Raw genomic sequence first — 24190 nt, 5'->3', positions numbered from 1 at the left:
TGTTGTTATTGTTGTTGCATATTTTAGCTTTACGTTGGCAAAGTCCGAAATATTTGTGTCCATCACATGACGCCTTCGCAGTGTTACGCGCTGACACCAACGGTGATCAACACCAAACTAAAGAAGTAAGGGCGGTCTAGTAGTGGGTGGAACCATATATTGCAGATTGTACTTATAGTAATGTGAATGAATTAGTTTGAATTGTTTAAAAGGTTTGATGATAATATTTAGGCATAAAGATACGGGAATTTACGTTTTAAAAAAAAATATATTCATTCAATCGTCTTTAAATTCTTCTGTTCTTCTTCTTCCTTCAAAATAGTCCCCATTCGATATTATTGACTTCTACCAACGCTTCCACCAATCGTCGAAACTCTTCTCAAACTCGATTTTTGGGATGGCCTATGGGTCTTTCTCATATGCCTGCAAAACTACCTTTCTTTAAGAACGTCCTTTAAGATTCTCTTTATCTTTAGAAATATGAAAAAGTCATACGGAGTCACGTCTGTCGAATATGGAGGCAGGGGCATAGTTACAGTATTGTTTTTGACGAGAATTTACGAACAAGCAACGAAAAAAGAAATTAGAGATAAACTGCGTCAAACTTAAAGAAGTCAAAAAAAAGTACTAAGAAGAGATATCCAGATCATATTCTCTTCAACATCGGCAGAAGCGTTCAGCAATTCTTTATCTTTGTGATAAGAGTACCAATCAAGACTAAGAAGACCTAACACACAAGTTTCTCAATCCTTATACAGTTCACCTCGGACCATAAAAGTCTTGCCAGTTGTTCAGGAGCAGACAGCAAGAGGCCAAAGAGATTCTGATAATTTGATTAGTTTTGGTTTATTATTGCTCTCTTTAATCGACTCGCTCCTTAGACCTACAAATTTGATACCTTCGAGCTTCTATTTGTGGGGTTACTTAAAAACAAATGTCTCCTTCAATAAAACTCAGACTATTGTCGACCTCATTGTGGAAATGGGTTTGGATCTGTGCTAATCTCTCTAAAAAACCTTGCGATTACTATTTTATATGTGAATCAAGTAAGATTTCTCATTCATTTCATTTCATTCCTTAATATAAGAATTAATTAAAATACCCTGCTTATCATTTTCCACACCGGGTATAATAATAAGCGACTCTGAAGTTTCCACCTATGTTAACGGTAGTTGCGCGCGCCGGAGTCTGTATGCCAACACCCCCGGGAGGTGTTTAAAATTTGCATGATGGTAATTATGTAGACTCACCCCATACGGTTATTATCAAAGCAGCCAGCAATTGAGCAGATTTAAGTTGACAGCTAGAGGCGGATGAGACACGAACAGCACAGCTGTTTATGCAACAATAACAACAACAAAAACCGGCGACCACATAAATTGACCAAAAACACAGCTAAATTACAATTACAACAATTAATAAATTAAATTATGAGTCTGTGGTTTCGAACGGAGCAGCTGAGCGACGAAGCGAGGCTGGAATCCGCCGGAGCAAAGTGTCGTTGTATGAAAACGGCAATGTGTGTGTTGACTTTCTTATTATCTCATAACATTTTTTTCTGCTTTCCGTTGGCCATCTTATTTAATTAAAAAGGATGTGTACGCACTCTGGGCTGTAACAACCCTCCAGGGTCCAATGAATTTGAAAAATTCCAGAACCGAAAAATAATAAATAATTTTAAAGCAATCGAGAGCTGAATGCAGCTAGTTGAAGTTTCATCACTGTAAAAGCAAAATTTTGACTCCCACTGGCCTCCTCTTCCACACACGCTCTGCTTGCTCACCACTCACCACTGACCGCCAACCGGACCACCCGCCGTTGACCTCAAACCGCAGACGTGCAAATGTAAATGGCATGTTTTCAATTTTTCGCTAACTGTACTCACTGCACAATACTAACGGTACCTATTATATGCGCATTTGATTAGTAGACACACACCAGCATACGCATGCTATTACGCAAGTTCACGCATTGCTGCGCACAAAAACCGCAACTAAAATTCAAATTTCATTATTTAACAACAATGCCGTCAACATTTCGAAATTGTTGCAATTTTACGAAAATTTCTCTACACACACACACACACACACACAATTATCGTCTCATTGGAAATTTTCACATTGGCCTTCAATACAATCAAATTGCTGTCGCTGAATGCCTCCATATGGTGTGTGTGTGTGTGTGTGTGTTGTGTGGCACGCACGCGGTGCAATTTAATTTCATTTAATTCATTCATTTGTGTGCCTTCGAAGCAGAAAATTACCGCAGCTTGAAAAATTGTTGCTTAAAAAAATATTTAGTTTTTCACAATTAGCGAGTTTGAACTACAATATGTACAAAATAGAAAAAATATATTTTTTGCTTCAATATTTTTATTTTTTATCAAAACAAATTTTACCAAATTTTTATTATTTGATGCATTTTTCATGTAATATTTTATTGTAAAAAAATAGTGTTGCTTGAATGTGTTGAAAATTTTAAAATTTATTACCATTTCAAAATTGCTCATATTTTTTAATTAATAAATTTAAGAACTTTTGGGCAAAATCGGGCTGCTATCACGCCTACTGCCCTTAGAAAAGCTTTTTGAATACCGTCGTCTTCAATATTAAATCAACAATTACAAAAATCTCTAAAGCTTTGTATAGCTGAAAAGCTTTCAGTTGATAACGATAAAACACTTGAAATATTTTTGAAAAGTTCCGTTACCCAATAATTTCTATTTCATGAAGGATTCTGCCTCATCACTAACTTTCTTATTATTTTTCAGTTAATAAATACATATATGAGCATTTAACCTAAATCGTGCAACTCCCACGCCTACTTTCCATTGAACAGCTGTGTGAATATCATTGATATTATATCAACAATGCCAAAAAGCTTTAAAGCTTTGTAAAACCATTAAGTTTCCATTTGATTTCGATAAAACATTTGAAAAATGTATAGTGAGTCCCTTTAGCCTTCTCTGCTTAATCGGAAATAATGAGTTCTGCCTGATAACTAACTTCCTTCTTATTTTCAATTAATAAATTTACTACTATCTATGGAACATCATTTTAAGTCCCCTTGACCACTATATTCAAAAAGTAATAGCAAAAAGCTCATAAGCATCGTAAAACCGCAAAGCTTTCTGTTGATTTCAACAAAACACTTTAAACTTTTTGGCGACTTCTTTTACCCAATAATCTCTATTTCGTCGAGAATAAAGAGTTCTGACTAGTAACCAACTTCCTTCAATATTTGTCCCAGTCACTCTAACCGAAGTTTGCAAGACTTCCATCTACGCTATCGAATTCTACTCAATACTTCTCGCTATTATTAAAATAGTTACTTAGAAGAACCAATGAAATGTCTGCAGCGAATTCCTGCTTTGCATTTCACGAGAAATCAAATAAATAACAGTAAATAACTGTAAATACTTATATAGCTATATTAAATAAATTGAATTCCTGGAAGTTACAATATAATATTGTCTGTCTGGCTGGGCAAGATATTTATCAAAGGAAATCGCTTAATGAAAACCGCAAGGCATCACTTGACTTCATCAACTAAAACTAGAGAACACAATTCCAACAGGAAGGTTATGCATAAAGTGGTGTAGGAAGGAAACTACGGTGGAAGGAGAAGTAGAAGCGATGGTAGAGGCTTGTGGTATTATATGAGAAGATGGCGTCGAAAATAGAAGGAGTATTGACTTCAGCTCTTCTCGCAAACGGAGAACATTAAATTTGCTAATATTGCCAAACCACAGGCATGACCAACAAAACAACTATGTATGTGTAGAAGTATATTATAAAGGGTTCTTTAATAATTCTGGGTCGATATCTTATTTTATCTTGAAGAGACTTCATTTACCATAACTTAACGTAACTTAACATAACTTAACTTTACTTAACATAAGTTGACTTTACTTATCGTATATTGTCATACCTTATCTAACTTATCGTACCTTAACTTAACTTAAATTAATTTGTCTTAACTTAATATTGTCTCCTATCTTCCTACAGAACCTAAACATCAAACCTAAAGCTTAACCACCAAAATCTCTGAATGCCAACCTAGCCCGATTCACAAACCCTGTTCATAACAAAAACAAACATACAGATAAACACAGAGAAATGCAAACATTTCAAATTTATTTAATAAACAAAACTCAAAGACAGATGAAGCACGAGGAAAATTTAATTCGTTGAGCATTTTTCCAATTCATTGACGAAAATCAAAATATGTTGCTGTGCGCTACAGTTACCGCAAATAGCACACACACACATAAAAACGAGCGAGTACATGGCTAGAACAACAAGCATAACCTACAAATACAAACAACAATAAATTCGAGTAGAACTTGATTTATAAATAAGTATTTTTTTTTCGGTGCCAAGGACTTGCGAATTTTTCTGCCACTTCTGTCATGTTAAATCACGATGGCAACGCGCAACCACACACACACACACACGTGCCAGCTGCCATACAAGGAAATATGAATGTATGCGTGTGTGTGTGTTATGCGAAGGAAAAAACTTATCTCGCTTCACCCATTAGATCACGCGCATCTCACCTCATGCAACTCGCCTGCCAGCTGTGTTGGTAAACTGCTGTCACTGTTGCTGCTGCCTTCCCCTGCGCTCCTATCCACTTCATTTCACCGTTACTTCGAGTTGCGCACACACTAACACCACCACCCACTTAAGGCGCTCGCTTAACCAACAACCTCAACGACGACAAAGTTTTCAAGTCGTATTTTTGCCTTTTTCACATTTCATTAAATTTGATTAGGAAAATTTTGGCAATAAACTTTCGAGAAGTACGAGAAGCTTTCGCTGTCGCCGCGACTACCAGTCACTTGGGCAAGCGGCGAATGTGTATGTGTCTGAGAGACGACAAGCGAAATTAAAGATTTCTGCTAAATTCACCATGGCAGTCATTTGTAACGGCATATGGATTCACCGGCGTTTCGCACACACTCACACACATACATTTGTACACAAATAATATTCGAACTTTAAATCAGCCGCAAACAAAAACTTGACTATAAATATCCGCTTCCGCTTGGAAACAGACACACACATGTAGGTACATATATGCATATCTCTATGTATTTCCTTTGTGCTAATCACCTTTAGTGCGCACACACATCATTTGAATACCAACCAACTCTGACTGTCGCTTTTCTTGTCACCTGCGCATGTTCGTTGATCCTGTCCTGTCGCTGCGGCAGTAACGGTAAATGACTTTTCATATTTGCAGCGCAAACTTTCTGCTGTAGCTCGCGATGTAAAACCTCCGGAGGGCTAGCGGCCCTGAAGTTGGAAATTTTCTTTATGACAAAACTCCATTAAAGCAGAAATAAATTTTACTTTGCCCAAGAAATCGCTCGCTGACTTTGAGAATATTTTGAGCGGAAAGCAAGCGTTGAATCAAGGAAACGCAGTTTTGCTATAGATATCTAGTTTTAAAGAGCTCGACCGTAATGTTAAAGACCAAGTGCAATATTATAGCGTCGAAGATGGTTAAAAGTGAGAGAAAGCTAAATACGGTAAAGTACAAAAGAAAGATTTGATTACAATATGGGGAAGGGTTCTCATAGAAGTATTGATGTCATTTGAGACCCTATGTTCCATCTAGAAACAATATATATGACGTTGCAGGAAGCTTTAGAATAACTCTACAAAAACTGGGAATATATATATTATAGAATATAGAACAAATTTAGCTTCGCCATAAAATATTGCCCAGTTAAAAGTCCTTGACCTTGAATAACCATTACTTAACATTGAATCATATGCCTTTCCATGCACTCCGAGAATTTAAATAAGCTTAATTAAGTAAGGGTATGATCTTCATAATAATAGTTAACGAGAAGAAAGAAAGGTTTCCTTCAATCAGAGGCTTGATTTCGTCTACCACAAATTCATTATTTTCTTATTTGTATAATTATAGTTTTCATTATACAGGGGTCAGAGAATAAAATTATATATAAAATTTACTACTAGAAAAAAATTAAGCTTATTAAGACAAAGATGACATAAATATAATTTTGAACGACATCTCCATTACCGTATTATGCCGAATACCGCATGTGGAATCTGTAAAAAACAGCAATCATATTGTCTTCAGAACTACCATGATATACAGTTCAAGTCATGCTGATTGCTAAAAGAACAATTATTCTTACTGTCAAGCAGTGTAATGAATCAAAGGCCGATTTCTGTGTTACACTTCACGACAGCACTAAGTACAATGGAAATGTCTCTTTCAGTCTTTAAAACTTAAATTTTAATCCGATCAAAATTATCTATTATTATCTAATCTAACTCCTTATGTTTCGAAAAATGCATCCAAACCGTGTCTGATTATAGACAATATCCGAGTATAAAGTGCTTCCCTTGGAATGATAAACTTCTTTATTGTCAAGGTTAAATCATCAATGAATATTTAAACAGTCATTTCTTTTCTCTAGGTAAAATTAATAACGAAAATCTGCTTAGCACAGTAACAAAAAAAAAACTTTTGGAGGAAAATATAAAATAAATATTCACCAAACCCCTCAAAATATTGATTCAGAGATGGTAGATTTTTGTTACTATTACTCGTAGTAACAAGCCAGCAATATAGAGAGTTGATAAGACCAACTAAGGGTCGGCTTTCAATATAACCTATTCAATAGGATTAGGATTAAAGGCCTCATTAAAATTTACGAAAAAATAAAATAAAGAGTCTGTGAGTTTTTAATTAAATTATAGAATTTTGAAATGAGGAGAAAGTAGTTGTTATAGGGAAATTTACCATCTCCGATTAGACTGAAATAACCCGAAACAGTAACATCGAAACAGTAACACCCGCAACAGCATTAAATTATTTTCAAATTTGAAGATCATGAGATTTTTTGTAAATGGATGTCTCAAGCCAGGAAATTAAAAAAATTTAAATGATTTAAAAAATTTATAATATATAAACAAACCATAAATAAATCTTGCTGAAGATACAACATATAATTTTTTTTTTTCAGATTAGAAGCGTTTAGAGATTGTTCACTTAGATCAATAAATTCTTTAATGGAAATTATGGATTTTACGTTATAATGACCTAAATTTCATTTTCGCTGTTGGGAATAAACGAATGGGTCGATAAACCTTGTATAGTCGACTGATATGTTACTTTCCGAAGCAGTAAAAGCATAATGAACATATACTATTTTTTTCATAGACGCCTCATCGCTTTCACTGCCCTTATTTAGTCGATTAATGACTACGGTGCTACATTTTCAATATGAATCGACAAATTTCAATCATATTTATATGACGTCACTCAAATTAACTGACTACAGTCGATTTCTTACAGAAACGGACTACAGTTTACCGTTATTTTATCCGCTCGGGACTAGAATTCATACTTAATACTTTAATTTTGATTTAAAATAAATATTTAAGTTGTTTTAAGTCTTCCTTAGAAATCTAGTATTCAGGAAATCTCTATGGGAAACGCCTTAATCACCCTTAAACATTTATAAGCGATGTATGTACATATATAGGAGTATATTAATGCAACTATATCTTTTATGATTAACAAATATGATTTAACTATAAAAAAAAATTGTTATTCACTTGCGTTTACAAACTAAAATATAATATTTACAAAACGGACTTTAAAGTACAGGCACAAACACACACACACTCAACCTCTAATAGCTATTATAATCTACTAGTAGATAAAACTGCAATAGATTACGGAAAATATTGAATATTATATATGAATGGATGTGTGTGCGTGTGTGTACGTTCTGCCACAATTTTTCACATTTTCCGCCAGCAAAACGACAGCAAAGTGAAATCTACATAAATAATAAATGTGATAGCCATTGTAAATCATAGAGCAAATGTGGATATAAATAAGAATCTCTGTGATAAAATAATGCACAGTGCACAAGCATACATGTGTATGTGCTTGTATGCGAGAGAGTATCTGTGTGTTTAAAGTAAGTGTGTGTGCGTATGAGCACAAGCGCAAACATATAAATATGATGTGCAGTGACCGTAAGTGAACTGTAACCGAGCAAATTGCAAGCGACGTGTTGAAAGTGTTATAATCGCTGCAATTGCACGAAGCGAGTGGACACCCAGAACAAAAAAAATTAACAAAAAATACAACAAAAAACATGAAAAACTCCCAAAGTCCCCCAAAATAATAAAAATAACAAAAAAAATAATAAAATAAAAAATTAAAAAAAAAACTCTTGCACAAAACTAAAACGGACGTTGAGTGGCAAAACGACAAAGGAAATGGCATTACGTTTGCATTTTAAATTCTCACACGCCATCTGCCGTAAATAACCGTCGGCCAAGGCTGCCGCACTCGAAGCCACTAACACCAGCACCCCGCGCCAGCTGCCGTTCACTAAACATTATAAACGAAGCTCTGGCGAGGTGGCTGTGGCTCAGAAGTCTAAGCAAGTGACGGCAACTACTTGAAGCCAGCACCTTGAATGTGGTGGATACCGCACTGACCCTATCTCCTCGCAGTGTTCAAAAGTTTCAACATTGAGTTCCTCTCGCTTTTTTCTGCTATTGTTTCTGTTGTTGTAGTCGAAAAATATTCGGCACTGCTTGGAAGCTGAAAAGCTGCCTTGAAGGTGCAGAAAATCGCACTTAAGCAACCTTTCCTTTGCTTGATTTATGCGTTAGGTCACAAAGGCAAATCGGCAGTCCAACTCAGAACTCTCAGAACTCAGAATCCGAAAAAGTGTCTGCGAGTGAGTTACTTATTTTTCTCGCACTGTCGTTTCGGCAGCATACAGCAAGGATATGTGCGCGTAGTACTTCTGTTGGGCGCTGTGACCAATTGTGTTGGACGTGTAACAGAGAGTATGTGTGTGTGTGTGTGTGTATACATGAGAGTGTTGGAATCGAATTGCTTGACTGCTTTCACTTCTAATATCTTGTTAAACAGCGTTTTTGTTTTTTTTTTGCGCTTTTCGCTGTCCATTCGGTTGTGAGAGTTGCACGCGTGCTATCAAGGACCTTCTGGTAGCTAGCTTGGCAGCACAGCGGTAGCACACTCCGCTCACACAGTGAGCCTTCACAACGCAACTTGCAGTAAAATTCAGCAATTCATACTTTCTTCCGAGTTATACAGTTATAAATATGTACTAGTGTGTGTGTTTGTGTAGTTGTCTTTCTTGCCAGCGCGTTCGCTTATGAAAAAGGCGTAAATTTTCTTAATGGACTGAAAATTGGGCAATTTTATAGCCTCATGAATAAAATATTTTTATTTTGCAACAATTACAAACACACACGCGCCATTCAAACAGACAGACAGACAGTCGAACACAAGTCGAGCACAAACGTTACTTGCTGGCGGCCAAGGACAGCTGTGTGTATGCCTGCGTGTGGCAAGGTTGCACATAAAAAGATCTATTGTGGCAGCAAAGTGTACGCGCGCCCGAAATGAAATGCAGCGCTACATCAATGGCATAACTAATTTCCTCGTCAAGACATAAGTATAATGGAATATTTATCTCTAGATGTAAATAAATGCATGCGTGTTTGGGTGTGCGGGGGGACTTGTAGTGCAAATCACATTAAAATGTGGCAGTCAAAGGCGATGTTGCGTATGAAATTTGGTTATGTTGATATGTGGTTTCATTATGGAGAGCACTTTTGTCTGCCCGGGAGCAACGACTTGCATCATTAGATAACACTGGCGAACTCATGTTATTAAGTTACTCGGTATAAAAAAAGAAATAAAACCTCTAACTGTTTCTTTTACCAAAAAGTTTAAAATGTAATATTCGCATTGGTAAGCTTGTTAACTTTCAAAGCTTTTAGTGAAATCATTGTGATACTTCTCATCCAATCTTTCCATCCAATATCTCTTTTCCAACGTTTTACAGTTGGTTCAAAAATTACAACTTTGAGTGTTTAGCTATCTTGACTTGATTCATGAGTTCGGTATCCAAAGTATTTTTGAGTAGTCATTAGATATCTAAGCTCTTCTTCTTAGTTATTCGCGTAGACACCGCTCATGCGGTTATAGCCTGTTTGGCTCGAATTTGTGATACCAAGTGCAACCAGATCCTTCTGCACCTGGTCGTTCCCACGGAGTAGATGTGTTCCTCTTCCGCGGCTTCCACCAGCGGGTACTGCATCGAACACTTTTAAAGCTGGAGTGTTTTAGTCCATTCGATCAACATGAACTAGTATGTCGATGTCGTCGTATAACTCATACAGCTCATCGTTCCATCGTCTGCGGTAATCAATGCTGCCAATGTTCAAAGCACCATAAATCTTTCGCAAAACCTTTCTCTCGAAAACTCCTAGAGGCGTCTCATCGGATGTCGATATCGTCCATGCTTCTGCACCATAAAGTAGGACGGGAATGTTGAGGGACTTATAGACTATGGTTTTTGTTTGTCGAAAGAGGACTTTACTTTTCAATTGCCTACTCAATCCGTGGTATCACGGCAAGAGTGATTTCAAGGCTGACACTGTTATTGGTGTTAATGCTGGTTCCGAGATAGCTCTAAGCTCAATAAGCAATATTTAGGCAACTTTAAACTTCTATGTAACCTTAGCAAGGTCTTACGAAGTTATACCATAATAGGTGTCAAGACAAAGCAACGAAAAATTAAATTTATCACATATTCTTCTAGTAAGGTTTTACAAGAATCTTGTATAGAAGAAAGCTTATATTTGGTTCTATACCTTGGGAACAAATTATGAACTGGTCTATATCTATACTACTATTATAAAGAGGAAAGAATTGTATGTATGTTTGTAATGAATAATCTCAAAATCTACTGTGTCAATTTCAAAAATTCTTTCACCATTGGAAAGCTACATTCACTCTGAGTAACATAGGCTATATTTATTGCTAGAATCTCAACTTTCTGGAAATAGTTCCCAGGTGAGGGTATCAAAAAGACTATGTGATGTAGAATCTTAATCTGAAACTGAAAATCGTCTTGCAAATCATTCTCTTCGCATCGCAATCGCATGCCACAGAGTCGTGTAACGAGCGCTCGCAGCTGCTTGCTGAATAAAATGTCAAAACCTGCCAAGCTCGCACTAGGGAGTCGGACTCTGAGCGTTCCCAACGCCTTAGTATTCAGAGAGAAAGACAAGATCGATGAAGATGGCTATAATCGTCCATTAACCTTTCTGTTTTAGCAGGGGATTTTGAAATTTCAAAAGATTAAGATCCAAATCGGCTACAGCAGTAGTAACTAGTAATTAGTTAGATAGTGTCCGACAAGGATTTTTGCATTTTAGAATTAATTTTTGTTTCCGGACATATACGGAATGCATTAGAGAGATCCCTACTCGAAACATGTAATTAACTCCATAAAAGTTGAGCTTACAAGACCTCAGGTACCCATGCTGAGACTCCTACAGATATGACAGCCTTATTTAAAAGATAATCTTCCTGTTTTGAATCAGCTATGTGAGGATTGTAGCATTTGGAAAAACTTTCTAACGACACCTAACCTAAATTTTCGGACAATCGAGGTATTTTAGTCAAAGTGTTGCCACCTATTTATATTTAATTCTCAAAAGCATACCTAGTAAATATAATTCTAAATAAACATGCAATCTCAAGAGAACTCTTCCTCTCACTTTCTCCTATCACTCACATAATATCAAACAATGTGGCAACATTGTGTTAGCCACAATTGAAGAAGCCATGCATTATGGAGACTCACCCAAATCTAATCCCACACATACATATGTACATATATTCGGCCCAACTGTGCGTAATCTTATTGACTTATGTTGCAAGTACATGCGCACGTGATGCTCTGCTGTTTGATTTCTGCCATGCCTTTCATGTGTCATGTACGTGCATGTGTGCGTGCAAGCAGCATTTATTATGCCGCTGCATTGATACAATAAATTGTTGATTAATTCAAGAGCATGTCGCATGCAATCGCCAACGTCCGGCTGCCACAAAGCCTAATCTAAGCCACCCAAAACCAAATATATTGCTGTCTCGGCTCGGCTGCTGCTGGTTCGACTGCTGATCCATTTAACTAACCGTAAAGGTGTTATGGTTGCTATTATTATTATTGTCCATATGGCCCAAGTCAAATGCCGGAAACGGAAATACCAAACACTCGCCGTATAAGTGTCGCATGGGCGGAAATAAATTTTCACAGACGGACATACATATATAGATATGTGAACGCAAAGGACTCTCACATTGAATTGCATTAGAAGACACAGTCATATATTTGTATATGTGTGTGTGTGAACTTATATATGAATGTATGTATATGTGAGTTCTTCGATATTTTATTGATAAAGTTTGAACCCCGTCGTGTTTGTGCTGCGAGACTCCAGTGTGTTGATTGCGACTTTCCACTCAACACAATGCCAGCGCCACACATCATATGTACGTGTGTGTGTGTATATGTCTTCATGCACGTCGGTCTGACAATCGAAACCAATTCGACTATTGGCCCTTTGGTACTTCAATTGTGCGGCTCGATGCCAGCAAAACTTCGATAATTTATGCCAATTAAGGCGAATGAGCGAATTTATAACTTAAATTGTTTGCCGCTCTTTCTCTCGAAGCCCACCGACTTGGTCATCGATTGTGCTACAAGTAGGCAAATAGTTGTTATTGCGCCATATTTCTTTCTACCATTGCTGCTGTTGGTGTTGGTGTAGCAATCGCTCAAGTTGCGTGCCGCTACTTGTTGTTTGCTTTCTTTATTGTATTATTTGTGTTGTTGTTGTTGTGTCTGCTGTGCTACAAACTTTTTGTGAATTTATTTATTGGCCTCCCAGGGGATCACTTCCACAAAAGCCACGGCGGCAAATATGTCGAACAAACAAACAACAATGAAAACAACAATAGCGCTGCTAAGTGTGCTTGTGTTTGGATGTGTGTGCGTGCATGGTATAGGTCAACTTCCGTTAGGTGTAAGGCGCGCTTAACTTAGTTTTAGTCAAAGTTCAATGTATTTTCTAGTTTATGCGACTTTTCAACCTTGACATTAGCATGACAGTTGGCATTTCGCTGTTGCATGGGTGAATGACAGGCGTGGTGACATGCTCACATACATATATATGCTATATGTTTTAAATGCAGATTTAATTGGCATTTCGGAGAAATCGGTGATTTATTTGTTCTAATATTTAGATTTTAACTTTAATGAGGAATTCTTTCTTTACCCTCTTTCTCCTCATTTGTCAAACGATTTGTTTTTCATCGACTAGATATATTATTCTCTCTATCCACTCAGTACTCTTAAATTCTTTCTTATTTTATTGATTTAATCTTCTTTACAATAGTTTTTACAGAACTCCATTCTACCCTTTTATGAACTTTCATTCTCTCTCTCTTTTCTACTTCCTCCTTTTCTCCTTGTTTCCAGTTTGTTCCTTTTTCTCTCTTATTTGTCTTATCTTTCTATTCAATTAATTTTTTCTTCTACATATGTTCTTGAGTTTATCTTCTTCTAATTCGTCTTATTTTCTTTTACCTCTTTTATCATTCCATTCATTCTAAATTTTGTTTCTTATTCAATAGTATAATTTACCATTTTCTTTTTGTATATCTTTCTGCTTCGTTTGCTTTTTATCACTTATAATATTTTATTCTTCTTTTTATTATCCTTAATATAATTGTTTCTTCTTTGAGTTCAAAGTTTAAAATAGTTCTTCAGGCGTTCTCCTTCGTATTACATTTAGTTCTTCCGAAACAGCTGCGTATTCATGGATCAGACGCTTCCTTTGAGGGTTCGAAAATGTTCTAAGAATTTGAAATTTTTTCTGAAAGATCCGAGAGGAGAGACGGCGCCCGCAAACTATTTTAAAGCTGAGATTCAATCATTTAAAATACGGCATAGAGTTGATGACTAATAATCAAATATTGCCAAAAATACATTTAAGATGATAGGCCTTCACAGCGTTCGAAAGATCAGGAGAGATGAACTTAATTTCTTAATCATTCGACTTATATTACCGAACTATTAAGATTAATACTTCATTAATCTTTCTTTCAACTTTAAACTAAGACTAAGATTATGATTAAGATTGAAAAATTTTATGAAAAGATGAGGCTATTTACAGAAGGTTTCAAGACCGAAGCATTATCATGTAGGGACCGAGGAGGTAATCTGGTAACGGATGTCCAGAGCATACCGGGATTATGGAGGGAACACTTCTCCAACCTGCTGAATGGCAGTGAAAGTACAACACCAGTAGATTGCAAGCCCGATTCCCCAATCGATGACGATAGAATAGATATTCCATTACCCGACCATAAAGAAATTCGAATAGCAATTACCCGCTTGAAGAACAACAAAGCGGCGGGGGCCAATGGACTACCGGCCGAGCTATTCAAATACGGCGATAAGGTGCATGCATCAGCTTCTTTGTAGAATATGGTCGGACGAAAGCATGCCCGACGATTGGAATCTCAATGTGCTCTGCCCAATCCATAACAAGGGAGACCCCATAATCTGCGCCTATTACCGTGGTATAAGTCTCCTCAATATCGCATATAAGGTTCTGTCGAGCGTATTGTATGAAAGACTAAAGCCCACCGTCAACGAACTGATTGGACCTTATCAGTGTGGCTTTAGACCTGGAAAAACGATGGACCAGATATTCACCATGCGCAAATCTTGGAACAGACCCGAGAGAGAAGAATCGATACTCACCATCTTTTCATCGATTTCAAAGCTGCCTTCGATAGCACGAAAAGGAGCTGACTTTATGCCGCGATGTCTGAATTTGGTATCACCGCAAAACTAATACGACTAAGTAAACTGACGTTGAGCAAAACCAAAAGCTCCGTCAGGTTCGGGAAAGACCTCTCCGAGCCGTTCGATACCAAACGAGGCTTCAGACAGGGTGACTCACTATCGTGCGACTTCTTCAATTTATAAATGCAACGCAGAATCACTCTTGCCAACAGGTGCTACTATGGACTAAGTAGGCAATTGAAAAGTAAAGTCCTCTCTCGACGAACAAAAACCAAACTCTACATTCCCGTCCTACTTTACGGTGCAGAAGCGTGGGCGATGTCAACATCCGATGAGACGGCACTAGGAGTTTTCGAGAGAAAGGTTTTGCGGAAGATTTATGGCCCCTTAAACATTGGCAACGGCGAATACCGCAGACGATGGAACGATGAGCTGTACGATTAATACGACGACATTGACATAGTTCAGCGAATAAAAAGACAGCGGCTACGCTGGCTAGGTCATGTTATACGAATGGATGAAAGTGCTCCAGCTCTGAAAGAGTTCGATGCAGTACCCGCTGGAGGAACCCACGGAAGAGGACGACCTCCACTCCGGTTAAGATTAAAACTAGCACTAACATTAAAATTAATCTTTCTATAACGTTCTTTCAACCTCAATATGGAACATAAAACAAAAAATCTCAAAAAAGTTAGTTCTAAACATCTATCTATAGATAAGATATACGAATAACATGCTACAAAATACAATAATGCCTGAAATATAGTGTCTGAAATTTTACTTATTATTATTGTATTGTATTATTTACTTTAATTTTATTTTTTAAGTTTTACTGCTCGCGATCCCGGAAGTTACTCACTTAACTTCATGCTGTTATTATCTTCTTTTATTTATTTCATATATTTTTTGTTTCTTTTTTTCTCACAGAACCATAAACATCTTATGCCTTCATACATATGTAATTAAACTTCCACCATACCTTTGCACATAAAATATACACTCGTGCGTGTGTGTGGGTATGGCAGTTGGTGTGGCTTGTCAACTGCAGTGGCCGCATAAAAATGTTACTCATACGCCACGTATGCCCGCGCACTATACCAACTCTTCGCGCCAGGTCGCTGAATCGCTGCACTTGAAGATAATTTGCGCTGCTGTTGGTTTTCAAATCCAGCTTGGCTGGCTGTCTTGCTTGCTTGTCTGTGTGTGGCTCGTCGAGTGTAAATAAATCGCGGCATAGCTAATGGCATTTGCCAACAGCGCCACAGCACAGACAAACACAAACAAACAAACAAACAAACAAACACATGTGTAACAACAACAAGTGCTACATTGGATGGCGCTATAGCCTCTCTAGCTGTGTGTGAGTGTGTTGGTGTGTGCGAGTGTAAATATTGCTGCCACTTGCAGACCGCAGCCACTCAAGGACGCATAACTGGTTGGGTTTTTATTAGATTTCCACAGTAACGCCTCGCAGACGTCAAGAGCGCAAAAAAACAGCAAAAGTAACAACAACAACATATACAAGCAAGCTGGTTGTTGGTCGTCATCAGATATGCGATTTCATTAGCATAATTTTATAGTCAAGACGACCATGCAATCGCAATGCTTAAGCGTTGGAAGTCATTTGTAGACGCTGCGCTGCATTCCTTGGTAAATCATATGGAATGCGCGTAAAGTAAAGGAGTGCAAAATGACAAAGCAAAAAATTACAAAAAAAGCAGTGCAAAAATAACTGTAGTCTTCCTTATTTTGTGCGCTCCTCTCAGGCAGGCAATAGCAACTAAATGCAATGACTGTCATGATTTCGCTAAGGGAGCGGCGCATTTGCAATTTTTATATTATTTATTGTGCCATTTGGCGCATAAAAAACTCACGCAGAAAGTAAAACCGAGAAAAAAGAGCAGTAGATGACATTGGTAGATAGGCGAAACACACACGAGGCACACACACACAAAACATAAAAATATATATGGAATATCAAAAGCAGCAGAGGTCACAGCATCGCCGCAAAAGCGTTTATTTAGACAAAGAATTTCGGGGGTGTGTGAAATGTAGCAAATGTGGCAAATCAACAAAGTGGCTGGAAGATCAAAGTGCCCAGAAAATAGCGAAGGCACAGCCGTAATTGCTGAGGAGGGGTAAAACAAACACATATGTGTGGTAGTAAAGCTGGTAGCGCTAGACAAAGGAGAGAGAAGGAGAAGTGCACAAGATAGGAATTGGAAATCAGGCCACAAATATGCATTGAAAACAAATAAGGATGCGCTTGATGAGCCCGCAATAGGGAATACTGGAGTTTCAAAATATGTCTGTGATAATCATGCATGTTTATATATATTTATAGAGAATACCCAAAAGGAGGTATACTTGACTTTCTCAATGGTCATTTCTGAATTATGTCAAGAAGTTACGTCATAAAAACTCATATTAAACAAGACCAGAGAATGTATCTATTTTTCCACTCTAAGCTATGTAAAGTCCATTCATACTAATCCCATGTAACACTAATGACCCATTGTATATCCTCTCAAAAGCACTAATCTACAACTCATTTTCTCCGTGAAAGTATGTCGATTCATACTACAATAATAACCACTCCTGGGTTCGCTCTCTTAACCTCACCACTAGTAGGCGCTACTATCACAAGAAATAGTTACTATCGTGTAAAACATTATCTTCGAAGACTATTATTCGTAGAAATCCGGAAGAGTTTCTGTGTCATTGGTGCATACCATAGACCAAGAAACAATGTGCATCGCCGGCAAACCTACTCCGAAGAAGAATGTCTGTCCACCAATTTCCACCTCTTCCTGGGATTCACAAGGCATGATCTTTATCGACAACCTTTAGAAGGCACAAACCAATTTAAAGGTTCTACTATATCGAATTATTGGACAGGTCCAAACCTTCTCCATCCTAGATTTATTTTGATCGAGTTATGCTAACTCCTAACAAACGTATCGCATTGGAAGAATACTATATTGAGAAATAAATCATAATTTTTACAAATGCTTTCTGATGGAACACCTCATAGGAATCGCTGGTGCCCAATAGATCTAAACTTCAGTCTTCAGTCTAGAACCTTAGAGAACTAACAAAAATTCATCTATTTTAAAAAATATTCGAGAATTTTTCATAGTTTACTTCGAGGAATGTTGAACTCATGTCCAATATAAATAATGGTTATTATCTCAATTAATTTTCTAAAAAAAAAAAACAAGTAAAAAATTCAAAGGAGTCGATTATCAGCGAGTTGTTTGCGTATATATTTCGATGGATTAGTAGAAGAGACGAAGAAAATTGAGATGTGGCACAGTGAATTTTTCCGCGGATGAATTGAAGTTCCAGGGAAATGTGGAAGGTGGAGACTTCTGCTGGAAACTCTCAATTAGCTCCAGCTTTAGGCTACCTGGTTATTGCAGTATCTACCAAGCAGAGATGCCTGCTATCAAGGTAGCAGTAGATACTTTGCTCCCTATTGAAGCCTCTTTCAAAGAGTTGCACATTCACTCCGACAGCGGAGCGGCATTAACGGCTTTGAGTTCGATGACGGTACGCGTAAAGTTAATAAAGGAGTGTCTGATTTCTTTAGTATTAGCTTCAAGCTTCTTCGACATTCTACTTATTTAGATTCCCGGTCAAAATAGTAGAATTGTTGGAAACTGCAATGTTAGCAAGCCATATTGTGATAAGACTGGAAACAAGTTGGTAGTACATGGCCCACATGCGTACGAGTGTTGGACACCCAGACATCGCGTGAGCACTGCTTTTCTCCTCCTATGTCCAGCTTTCGCCTTTTAGCGAACGTAGCGACCTGACTGGCATTGATATTAACCGACTTAAGATATTTCTTAAGGATTTGTCGATAAGTAAGGGTCGTCTTTGATCCATATCAGCTTTCTTAGCTGTTCAGGTGAAATCCGCTACGGTCTGAACTCAACGAACCTTTAACGATTTTGGATGAGCTGCGAAAAATCCCGCCAATATAAATTCTTTCAGAATAATCGAACGATAATCTAAAATAACCGTTCCCACGGCAGTTCTTCATAACCTGAATGGGTTCGCATTTTTCGAAGGCAAGCGCGGTGGACTCAGCACCATTTAGAAAAATATTTAAGGGATTTTTTACATGACAACAACAAACATAACACGAATTCTAAAACTTTCGTTTCAAATATTTATATAGACTAATATAACATTATCCCAAGGGCTTAATCCAACTACAAAAGCAAACACGTTGGATTTCTTTTTAACTTTTATTATCAATTAAGTTTTCATTTCGGTTTTTATTGATTTTTATATGAATTAATTAATAATCGTTAATATATTCTTCTTACATTTCAAAACAATACTTTCGCTGAGTTTTGAAAAGTAGACAACGAAAGAGAGCAATAAACATATTCAATATAGTACATATAACACATATGTAATTAGTAACTAGTCTTAATGTAACTAGTCATATTGAGAATATCTAATAGCTATCAGGCTATCTATAGTATTATATGTTTGTTTGTATGTATCCCTATTCGAATATGCATGCATTTATGTCATATAGGTAAACGTAGTGGGGTTTGGGTGGGTGGGATTAACTGTTTTTGTGCATACACTAACAAAAAACTCCAACAAAATATTTTGTATTCTCGTTCCATGAGTTATTTACTCATATAACTCGCTTATGTCTCGGGGTAGCGACAATATGATGTGCTCTCCACCAGTTCGCGTGGTATCCAATCCTCATATAACGGTAAACGATTCTTCAGTGTCTCCACTTCACGTAAAATACGCACCACATTACCGCCAATTAACTTCTTGATGGCCGCATTACCCCAAACGCGATCGCGTGCCAGTTCAGCGAGTAGAAAAGCATAGCTTTTGGGCGCGCCACCAAGTCCAATGTGATCCACGCCAGCCACCTTACGCACATAGTTAATAGCGTTGATTGCCTCGCGCACCGAGAAGCGACGCTCGTCGCAACGTTCCAAGTTCAGCATTATAACGCCGCCATTGTCCGAGAGCAAGCTAACAGGAAGAGTCATGAACGTATGAAAGGAAGCGATGAAATAATGAAACTCACCTCAAAACACGATCGGGTATGGAGGCGACGCTGGAGCTGTTGCAGAGCGAGATCGGTACGGCGTTCAAAAGCAAAACAGGTGCCTTGGCGGTATGCAAGGCAGTTACCATGGCCGCCTCCGACAGTTGTGAAATCTCAACTAGCATGCCCAAACGGTTCATCTCATAGAGTACAGTCTGCAAAGTTAATGTAAAAAATGATTAGAAACTTGAAAAGTTAACCAGCTTAACGAGCACCCACCTTCCCGAACTCGTTTATCGAATGCGTTGCGTTTTCCTCGAAGAGATAGTCATGGCTGCGTATGCAAGCGGCGGCCCATGGTGTAGTGCATTCCAAACTAGTGATCGATACAAAGCGCGCGCCGAGCAGATACATCGAGCGCAGCACCGCTAGGCTAGCGCCCAATGTATGGCCGCCTCCTAGACCCAACATTACAGCGACCTCGCCACGTATATGCGTCTGTTCCATTTCGTCAGCGGAGAGCACGATGTGCAAAGCATCTGTGTTGGCGGTTATGCGACGCGCCTCATCTATGCCCTCCAACGCCAGCTGCACCGCATCCAAATACTGAGCGCCACATGGCACTGAGATTGGCCAGAACACAGCGCCCACATGATTGCGACGCACCTCATTCAACAGACCACTGCTCGAGCGATTCACAGGATCACGCATTGGTGGCTGCCAGGAGGAGCCCTCAATCAATGGTGACTCGGTCAACAAACGACGGATGAACGCCAGACGAGCCTCCAACAGTGAGGAAGAGCGTAACTGCAGCGCCAATGGGATGCCACCAGCCATTGCTATGCACACCAACATTATACCGAGCACCACAATGAGGCGACGATTGCGCGACGAACGGCTGGGCTCACTGCCACTATCACTGCACGCGCTCATTTTGTATGCGGCAGCGGCGATGGCGCCATTCTTCAACTTCTCACCGCCGAGCTTTGTGATCTCCGGCGGCAGTTCAATGTCCGCAATCTCTGTGAAAACAAAACACTGTTGCTTGCAGTGTGGCTGATGCTCATGTGGTGGCGCCTTCAGCTCGTGCGGGTGTGGGAGTTGTACGGGTGGCGGTGGTGGGGGCGGTGCGTTGTTCAGCAACGTATTGAGTGCGACTGCTTGATGCTGCTGATGGTGCTGATGATGTTGATGCTGATGCTGTGGATACGGATGCTGCTGATGGTGGTGTATGGCGGCAGCGCACACTTCGATATACTCGCGATTTGGCACTGGATTCATGCTGCTGCCATTAATTGGGTGATGTAAGCAAAGCGTTTGTGCGCTTCAAATGAGCTGCAAGCTGTTTAAGCGCTGAGTAACACAATTTTGTTTTTTTTTTTTTGTTATGGAAGTTTAGATATTAGTTATCTAATTAATTTTGATTGATTATTTACCAACAAGTGAAAGAAGTTCTTTAGCACATACACTACTTGATGCGAGGAAAAAAGCTTTATCGATTTTTCATTTGACATTTGTCCTGCTCCTGCGCAATGCAACGCGGAAAATATTTGCAACAGGACACATAGAAGTTTCAAACAGCTGATGTTTTTGAAATGTTTACCCAATTCAAAGTAAACGGTGTACTTCACCTTATCTCTGTCCAGGCGAATCGAATTGGATGCATACTTGCAAAGTCTTAAAATCTTTTAATTTGTATGCACACTTTTTGTTACACTTTATTGAAAAATTTTATCTACAATAGACGGTAAGGGAAATAATACTTGTAATTAATTAAGTAATACTTTATAAAAAATTATTTAATAAAAAACACTAAATTAAAATTGAGTTTTTAACGGCAGGAATCCATTATTCCGTTCCAATTCCATTCTATTCCGCCTACAAAATTAATTCAAAATAATATAATTCGTGCGCTATTGTGAATGATCCTCTACCAAAAGAAGAAACTTCATCGATCAGCTGTTGTAAACAAACTATTGCACGTGCATTATATATCGTACAAATAGTGCTTTATTTAATAACGAATCAGTAAAATGCCAGAAGTAGAGGGATATAAAGGTAACGCGAAAAATTTTAAACAAAAACCAAGCATTTTCAATAAACAAAACCAAACATATTTACAGTGGTGCCACTACGTCTCACCGCAGACCGTCCTTTGAAACTCTGCCACCATATTTACATGCGTGAACATTTCATACGACTGGAGGATGCAGACAAACCAAAAGGCCGCACACTCTTTCTACTTAACGTGCCACCTTACGTGACCGAACAGAGTTTGGGCACTTTCTTCCGCGCCAAAGTGGATGTCATCAACAAAGTGAGTTTTGCCGAACGTCCCGGCCGCAATGAAAGTGAAAAATGGCAACAGCACAACATACCATTTAGCGCGTCAACAACGCCCTATAAATTCAAAGTGGCTTATGTTGTTTTCAATAAAAGTCTGGGTGTAAAGCGTGCATTGCAATTGGACAGCATAGATTTGTTTAATAGTGATGGCAATTGTACGATAGAATCGGGTATGCAGCTATTGCATAGCCAATATGAGAAACGTATATTGGATGAGGTGGAACTACAGACACGCATCGATAAGTATATGGAGGCTTATGATAAGCGTGAAAAGGAGGCAATTGAGGCAGCGAAGAACTCGGAAGCAGATGCTGACGGTTGGGTGACTGTTGGTAAGCAGGGACGTAATGCCGGCTTTGAACAAAAAGAATCGGTTGTTGGACGTTTGGAGGAGAAAATAGTACGTGGCAAGAAGAAGAAGGAATTGGAGAATTTCTACACTTTCCAGATACGTGAATCTAAAATGAAGAACATAGTTGAGTTGCGCAAGAAATTCGAAGAGGATAAGCAGAAAATCGAAGCTTTAAAGAAGACGCGTCGTTTTAGACCTTTCTAGTTTAATATTTTATTTGTGAAAATATAATTTACATTAGTATAGCTTAAACTTAAATAACTCAATTTTTTTTATTTGATTTTATAACCATTGTCATGAGTGGATGTGGTGGTAGTGTTTCCAAGAGACACAGTAACTGTGGTATATTGCCATACATGCAATTTACAGATACCGCTACCTGCACTGCTTGCGATAAGCGCTCCATACTCTTTTGATATGCCGTATCATCGTTGGGTTCGACCTTGTCGGCAACCAATCGTGCCACATATGATTGCAGTGGGCCCACAATTTGTGCCACATGTTGTGCGTTTAATGCTGTTGGCGGACCAACAGTAACTATTTGCATCATTGTTTGCAGTAGCCATAGGTGTAAATTACTGTATGATGATCGATTAGAGAACATCGGTGACAATACTGCCCAGCGTATAAGCCCTGCTAAAGGTGTGACAACGGGCATTGCTATGGCGCCGCTCGGTAACGCTAAAGGCTGTTGGGATGCTAAGCATAAGTCATGATTTTCACTTATCCATTCGGTGAATACATCGAGTAGCGCATCAGGTGGTGGTGTTAATGTACCTTGCTGCTCTTTCATATATAAATCCGCCACAGTTGTCATAAGATTAGCGGCGAAGTGTGGTGCAACCATTGGTAGCTGCTTGAATTGTTCCGATGTTTTTCGTGAAAATGTTACAAAATCACTCACCAAACTTTGTGCCACCTCCAGGCTTGGTGGATTCATGCAACCCACTTGTTGCATCCAAGTTCCAGCGGAGGAGAGCAGTGGTGCAACAGAACCCGAAACAGCAGTGCTCACTAAACGACACAATATTTTGGAACGTTGTGGTGTAAGATTGCTGCCAAACAGTGAGAGAAATACCACATTGCGTGTAGCATCTGGTCCAGGTTGAGAGAAATATTCAATGAGTACTACTATGAGTTGAAATTCTTGAAACGAATTCAATTGTGCGCCGTTAAAAGCTTGTCCTTTACGAATATCTACAGCATCTTTGGGACGTTCCATAAACACAAATTCGGAAATAAGTTGAATTGCAAAGTTTTGTTTATTGCGGCTGACCACTATGCTCTCTAAAAAATAAATGGTAAATAATGTAAGTTATAAAATATAAAAACCTACAGTTATACCTATACGCGGCAGCGCCTCCTTTGCGCAAGCTGGAAAGTCTAACTTTCTTAAAGTTTGTTTGAAATCCGCCTGAGACATTTTAATAATTAAAAACTATGTTAGAAATGTAAACAAAATGTAAATAACAAAATACTGTTCAATGCAGCCGGAATGAAATATAAGTAAAGTTATCGAGCATTTCGTATTATATCGATTTTATGTATCGAACATAAGAAGAGCTGTTGAAATATTCCGATAACTATTGATAGCAATTATAATTTTAGCAGCTTGTGGACACAGTTTTAAATATAATTTTGGGTATTTATTTACGTAAATAAACAATACAAGTAACAATTGAATATTTTATAGTTTTAATATTTTTTTTATTGTTAATCAAATTATTTTAATATCGATTTTTCCATC

The 24190-nt window shown here is 38.2% G+C and overlaps 3 protein-coding genes across 3 annotated transcripts; 1 reads left to right on the top strand and 2 right to left on the bottom strand.

The window, feature by feature from the left end:
- Nucleotides 1–18980: 18980 nt before the first annotated feature.
- Nucleotides 18981–21590, bottom strand: LOC105213292 (dipeptidase 2). Its single transcript, XM_054225433.1, has 3 exons — nucleotides 20025–21590; nucleotides 19785–19960; nucleotides 18981–19729 (listed from the first exon to the last, which is right to left on the bottom strand). Exons 1-3 carry the CDS (start codon nucleotides 21024–21026, stop codon nucleotides 19384–19386), a joined length of 1524 nt encoding a protein of 507 aa, XP_054081408.1. The 5' UTR covers nucleotides 21027–21590; the 3' UTR covers nucleotides 18981–19383.
- A 56-nt stretch (nucleotides 21591–21646) lies between these two features.
- Nucleotides 21647–22647, top strand: LOC105213290 (ribosomal RNA-processing protein 7 homolog A). The gene is made up of 2 exons (XM_011186001.3): nucleotides 21647–21803; nucleotides 21869–22647. The coding sequence occupies exons 1-2, from the start codon at nucleotides 21779–21781 to the stop codon at nucleotides 22645–22647; spliced, it is 804 nt and encodes a 267-aa protein (XP_011184303.1). The 5' UTR covers nucleotides 21647–21778.
- A 58-nt stretch (nucleotides 22648–22705) lies between these two features.
- Nucleotides 22706–23957, bottom strand: LOC105213291 (integrator complex subunit 15). Its single transcript, XM_011186002.3, has 2 exons — nucleotides 23788–23957; nucleotides 22706–23730 (listed from the first exon to the last, which is right to left on the bottom strand). The coding sequence occupies exons 1-2, from the start codon at nucleotides 23864–23866 to the stop codon at nucleotides 22706–22708; spliced, it is 1104 nt and encodes a 367-aa protein (XP_011184304.1). The 5' UTR covers nucleotides 23867–23957.
- Nucleotides 23958–24190: the final 233 nt, after the last annotated feature.

The sequence above is a fragment of the Zeugodacus cucurbitae genome, chromosome 2 (genome assembly GCF_028554725.1).
Source record: "Zeugodacus cucurbitae isolate PBARC_wt_2022May chromosome 2, idZeuCucr1.2, whole genome shotgun sequence".
In the NCBI taxonomy this organism is placed as follows: Eukaryota; Metazoa; Arthropoda; class Insecta; order Diptera; family Tephritidae; genus Zeugodacus; species Zeugodacus cucurbitae.
The sequence above is the reverse complement of the archived record's forward strand: the minus strand, read 5'-3'. Positions and strand labels throughout refer to the sequence as shown.

Coding starts and splice junctions, on each gene's coding strand:
- LOC105213292 (XM_054225433.1), bottom strand. CDS start 21,026: ATGAATCCAGTGCCAAATCGCGAGTATATCGAAGTGTGCGCTGCCGCC. Junction 19,961..20,024: donor CGATAAACGAGTTCGGGAAG/GTGGGTGCTCGT, acceptor TTAACTTTGCAG/ACTGTACTCTATGAGATGAA. Junction 19,730..19,784: donor ATACCCGATCGTGTTTTGAG/GTGAGTTTCATT, acceptor TCTTCCTGTTAG/CTTGCTCTCGGACAATGGCG.
- LOC105213291 (XM_011186002.3), bottom strand. CDS start 23,866: ATGTCTCAGGCGGATTTCAAACAAACTTTAAGAAAGTTAGACTTTCCA. Junction 23,731..23,787: donor GGAGGCGCTGCCGCGTATAG/GTATAACTGTAG, acceptor TTTATTTTTTAG/AGAGCATAGTGGTCAGCCGC.
- LOC105213290 (XM_011186001.3), top strand. CDS start 21,779: ATGCCAGAAGTAGAGGGATATAAAG. Junction 21,804..21,868: donor AGAAGTAGAGGGATATAAAG/GTAACGCGAAAA, acceptor ACATATTTACAG/TGGTGCCACTACGTCTCACC.